This window comes from Hyla sarda, chromosome 8, assembly GCF_029499605.1.
Source record: "Hyla sarda isolate aHylSar1 chromosome 8, aHylSar1.hap1, whole genome shotgun sequence".
Taxonomy (NCBI): Eukaryota; Metazoa; Chordata; class Amphibia; order Anura; family Hylidae; genus Hyla; species Hyla sarda.
Window position 1 is genome coordinate 170,163,719 of NC_079196.1, and position 6,000 is coordinate 170,169,718.

At 41.7% G+C, this 6,000-nt stretch overlaps 1 protein-coding gene across 1 annotated transcript in view; it reads left to right on the plus strand.

Moving 5' to 3' along the window:
- GTF3C1 (general transcription factor IIIC subunit 1) overlaps positions 1-5,149 on the plus strand; it is a 96,625-nt gene extending 91,476 nt beyond the window's left edge. The window contains exon 37 of the mRNA XM_056536140.1: positions 4,861-5,149. Coding sequence (XP_056392115.1) covers positions 4,861-5,070 — 210 coding nt within the window. The 3' untranslated portion in view covers positions 5,071-5,149. The remainder of the gene's footprint in view (positions 1-4,860) is intronic.
- The last annotated feature ends 851 nt before the right edge of the window (positions 5,150-6,000 follow it).

The following is a 6,000-nucleotide window of genomic DNA, read 5'->3' on the forward strand; positions in this document are numbered from 1 at the left end:
CGGAGGCCAATGGGATTGCTGTTTAGTGAGCCTACAAATTTTTTTAAAATCCTCCTCACCTCCGCTCCACAACACAAAAATATTGTCAATGTATCGTGCCCATAATAGGGCACGATCACTGAGTTCCTCCCGCTCATTGACAAACACTAGGGTGGCCTCCCACCAACCCAGGAGCATGTTGGCATATGTGGGGGCACAGGGGCTCCCCATCACCGTGCCCCTGAGTTGATGGTACGTCTTGCCATTGAACAGGAAGTAATTTCGATTGAGAACAAACTGAAGCAGTTCCAAAATAAAACCATTGTGACGATCAAAAGATGTCCCTCTAATAGAGAGGTAGTACCTAACTGCCTCAATGCCCTGGCTATGGGGTATCGACGAGTACAGGGCTTCAACATCTATACTCCCTAAGATGGTCTCCTCGTCAATCGTCACCCCTTCTAGTTTCTTGAGCAGGTCCATAGTGTCCCTCGTATATGATGGTAATGACAGTACAAATTGTCTAAGTATCTGATCCAAATACACCCCCACATTCTGACTCATGCTGCCTATGCCCGGTACTATTGGGCGTCCCTTCAAAGGGTTGATACCTTTATGTATCTTAGGCAGCGAGTAGAATGTGGGGGTGAGGAAATTGAGTTCATTTTGGTCAGTCTGTTCTCAAAACCTAGTTTCAGGATATTTAATAGTTCTTGTTTGTATTGTGGGGTTGGGTTGTACTGTAGGACTTCGTAGGTCTCCCTATCATTGAGTATCGTATTACACATATCAATGTAGTTTAATCTGTCAAGAAGCACAACATTCCCCCCCCCTTATCCGAAGATTTAATGACTAATTCTCCATTTTGCTCCAATTGTTTCAGTGCCTCATGTTCTCTATAGCTCAAGTTGTTAGGTATTGAGAATTTTTGTTGTGATAGCTCCCTCATATCTCTTAAAACATCGTCAATAAATACGTCGACACAGGATGTGTCTGAAATGGGGGGAATGTTCTGCTTCTGACTTTACAGTTTGAAAATGGTGCCTCATGAGTCTGCCGTTCTCCTTCAGTCAGCAGACCTTCCAGGTCCCTGACCGTGGTCAAGTCCTCCAGATTAATGCCCAGTTCCTGGCACATTTTCTTATCCCTCAATTTATGAAATTTATGCCATTTCAATTTTCTGGCATACAGGTGCGGGACCTTGGTCCACTCAAACAAATCAAAGTCAGTGGTCGGCACAAATGACATGCCTCTACCAAGGACCTGCACCTGCAGCTCTGTCAAGGGAAAACTAGATAAATTGACCACTTGGAGAGTACCATCAGGGTTCAGACCTTGTAGTTTTGGGTCTTTTTCAGTCTGAGATGGTATGGAGTTTCCTGTCCATCTGTGACTAAAAAATGAGAGGAGGCTGCTGAAGGCAAAGATGTAGAGGCAGTAGCCGTACATCTTGTTGGTGATGTGACGGATTATTATATTGGGGATTATTAGGGTTAGCATCATAGTTACGTGATCTACCTCTACGGCCTCTTCCTCTATTCCCCCTGTTCCGTCCTCTACCTTTATTGCCTCTATATCCTCTCTCTGATCACGAAGATTCAGCCTCAGACGAGGATAGATCAGTCTCGGTGTCTCTCTGATTAGAAACCCTCTCCAATACTGTATAAGCACGATTCTCCTTAAATTCCTGGATGTCTCTCACAAATTGTGTATGCTTTCTCTCTTTCAGTTGAAAATTAAAGCGTTCTATCCTATTTTGGAGCTGTGTCTCCTTGTTATCAAACTCCCCCTCACTTTTAAACTTCAAGGTGATGTCTCTCTGTTCTGCTAATTTTTCAGCTGCTTTAGAGAGATTACTCTTCTCCTCCTCCAGTAGGATTTGGATAAATTTTAATGAGCAGCTGGTGGCTTCCGTCTCCCATTTAGTAAGTACTGGTTGAGTACGTAGCCTTGCTGCGGGAAGTACAGGGATTCTTAGTCCCCTCGGGACTATTTAGTTTTTTAGATAATTCTCAAACCCCTGTACTTCCCAGAACGAGGTAATATAGTTTTTATAGTAATTAGTTAGTTCCTTGAAGGCGGTTTTGAGTGAGGGAGAGTACTTTGGTTGTGTATACTGTACTCTTTTTCTGAAAAGACTTGTTGTGCCTCTATTAACCAATCGTCTACATTAATGGATCCGGTCAGGAAGCTTGCCATACCTACACTTTTTCAAACAAAATATATTGCACCTATTGATATAATTTGCCAGGTACTGGCCCACTATGGGGTGTACTCCCCGCAATCAAACAAAAATTATAAACTATGTGAGAAATTCATTATAGTTCGGGAGGTGCTCAATAAAACTTTACATTTATTAATGCAAGATAAAAAATAAGTCCTAAAACCACTCAATCATGATGTATTATGAATCAGCCAATACAGTGTCTCCAGTGCGACACTGATTAATCCAGGCAATGGGCAGGGCCCGAGAGCATGTCACGATGACTGATATGAGGACAGACGCTGCCTCGTTTCCAGCAGAGCGCGCGCCAGGCTGAAACAAGCCGGCATCTCTGCCATTGCAGAGCGCAGCGCTCCCGGACGAACACAGGAATGAATCAGCGGTAAACGTAAGTGTTACATGGCATCTTCCCTTTCAGGTATTGACTCTCCTATGGTACTCACTGATAGGGATCCTATGTTTTATTTTACAGGAGCAGGATGAGTAACCTGAGTGAGTACGGAGAGCTGTGTGGCCATACTTTATTTTACAGGTTTCAACTTGGACTCAGAATTGATTTTGGTATGTGTCACTTTTTTGCAGGTACCGGCCAGAATCCTGAAGTTGCTTATTTTATCATTTAAGCCCATTAGACAGTATTGCGTTTATCTAAATACATGTATACCAGGCTGTATTTATTATTGATCTCTGCATGCTGCCTTAGGGCTGTATATATCCCCTAAAAATTCCCCTGAGGACGACGCTGTAAAGACAGTGGCGCTAGAAAAGCGTTGGGAAAACTTTGAATAGGGGAAATTTCCTCTCCTTGATACCATAGGAGATTTTTTTTCTAACAGTGATTCTATTCTATATTAATCAGTGTCGCACTGGAGACACTGTATTGGCTGATTCATAATACATCACAATTGAGTGGTTTTATGACTTTTTTTTATCTTGCATTAATAAATGTTACGTTTTATTGAGCACCTCCCGAACTATAATTAATTTCTCACATAGTTTATAATTATTCATTTAATCCTTACCCACCTCCATTTGCCAGGGTCGGGGTTTTTGTTTAAAGTCCCATACAAGTCTATGGGAAATATATGTTCCAGCATAACTTCCAAACGGCTGGAAATATTTCGATAATACTTGGCCACATATATGTCCACTTATATGTACACTTATATGTGAGGGTCGGGGTTTTTAAAGTCCCATGCAAATCAATGGGAAATGTACGGGTCCCGGCCGTTGCTAGGTGTCGGGCCTGACTATAGAAAGGGAGCCGACCCATGACGTACATGTATGTCATGGGTCAGGAAAGGGTTAAGGATAAGTTCTGAAACAACTGTATTAAAAAAAGCAATGGTGCAGAGTGCATGTGAACTGTTTTTTGGCTAGCTGATCCCATAAGGTTCTGGGTTCAATCCCAATGACTAAAATAGTTAAAATAAAAAAGGAGACAAGTATTGATGAATTCTCCTTTTTTTCCCATGAGTGTCTGCTATTGGAAGATTCTACTGTATACACAAAAAAACTGTAAATTCCTTGATAAATCTGTCTATGAAGATAGCACATCTCTGAGCAGTCCTAGTGCCGCCAAAACAAGCAAATGTGAAGGATGTCCGCCAGTGTTTTCGGGGTGGACATTCTTGATCCAGGTGGAGGGGGGGGGGGGGAGTACCGCATCGCGATCATCGCAAAGTGGTGAAAATACGCCCACATGCAGTGACCAGTGACCACATAAGGTTGCCGCAATATCGAGGCAAGTCATAAGTTGTACTTCCGAGACTTGTAAATGTTTATATTGATACTAGCGCTTTAACTCTTTATTCTCTAGGCCAGGAACAGAGCGCTCGGCCCAGCGATTAGGGCAGGACAGTAAACAGTGATTACCTAACAGTAGGCATTGCCACCTAACTCCTTCCTAACTGACTGGGCAGGAGGCGTACAGCGCTATATATATATATATATATATATATATATATATATATATATATATATATATATATATATATATATATATGTATATGTACAGGGCAGGTACTTCAGCTCCTATATACTGTATGACCTGTGGAGGTAAGTGGCACTGCACAAGGAAGTATAGGTTTTTTCCTTTGGCACAAAAAGGGTCAAAACTATTGAAGCCAGATGTTAGCTGGAGGCCAGTAGAAAAATATGAATTGCTACACCTTTGTGGCAATAGGATTATAGCTGTTCCCTCCTCTCTCCCTCCCCTCCCAATGGTCATTTTTAGGCTTAGTGGCAGTTTTTCAGTATTGTAGCATGCACTTAATATACCGTTTTTTGTTTGTTTGTTTTTTTAAGACATGTTGGCTTTTTCCCCCTCCCATAGATTTCTATAGGTGGGGAAAATACACCATAGGTGTGTGTATGTTAGTGTTTTTTTTTTCTCTCAATTTTTTATTCACATGACTTGTGAACACTATTTCTGAAAAAAAAAAAGCCACAAAAAAAAACATCAAGGAGGAAGATTTTTATTTACATTTTTTTCAGGCAAAAAAAAAAAAAACACTGAACAGGCCTACATGTGATTCCATCCCTAGGATGTTCGATAGCTTTGCCAATACCCCATGGTTGGTCCGGTTTGTTAAAATGAACTGTAAATGAATTTCATACTATATGTAGATTTTAATTGTTTATTTCTTATGCTTTAGGTCCTAGAGCAAATAGGCTGCATAAAAAAGAGCTACATTGAAAAACCAACCAAAGCTTCTCTCTTTTCAAAGACTGAAATCCCACAACTGTTCAAACACAGCAAAATATCAGAGGATTTAAATGTGTTTTATGAACCTAGCATAGACTGCACTCTGAGACTGGGTGGCATCTTCCCTTCTGAAGTTAACTGGAATAAATGGGTTCTGTAAAGTTGTTGTTATGTTACTTGTATTTATTATAAAATTAATTTCTTATGTGATATTTTGTAATAAATATGTATTACATTTTGATACTTTGCCTCTAGTGCTATACAGAATTCTCTACCATTTTTGCATTATAATAGATTTACAAGTTTGGAATTACCAGTTATGAAGCCTAAAGGTATGTGTAGCCGAGTGGTAAGCTGATGCCTGGTGGCAGCATAAATATAGTAGTAAAGGCTGTTAAATGGGGTTTCCCTTTCACATGATGGCACCACCTACGACATAAGAAATGTTTACGATTTAGGATGTAAATCCATTTTCCCTTAGTCCTTTCTAGACAATCTAAGGGTGGAGTTAAGGGGGTCTTTTTATAGTATATCCTAATCATTAAAATTCACACTATTTGTAGATTTTTCTGATTAGGCTATACAGTTTTACTTTCTTAAATCATAACTTTTGTTAGAAGAATTCTTTATGAAAAAAATACATTCCTGATCATCCGTGGCAGCACAACGGGTTAATGCTTTCCTCTTTAACCTGAAAACAGGTTAACCTGGTGGACAGGACATGATGCGAGGAGGTTGAGAGGCTCCTCCCCCCGCTTCCTGCCCCCCTCCGTGGACCAAACAGATGCCGCTGGTCCGGGACACCACTCAGCTGCGCTGAAAGCTGGGATGTGAGTGTGCTGGATGGCGGTGGAGCAGAGGGACCTGACCTGACACAGCAGTAGCGAGCGGGGAACAGTGGACTGTGAGCGTAGTGGCCCCCACACGAACAACAGCACACACAGGTGCCGACAACGCTGTGATCTGGAGTGGAGGCTCAGAAGAGGCAGTGAGTGGAAGGAACCCGGGTCTGTGTTGTGCTGAGAATGCAGGAAGAGTGAGAGTGTGACCCTGGAGCTACTGGAGGAAGACACACATGGCTGCTCCAGGG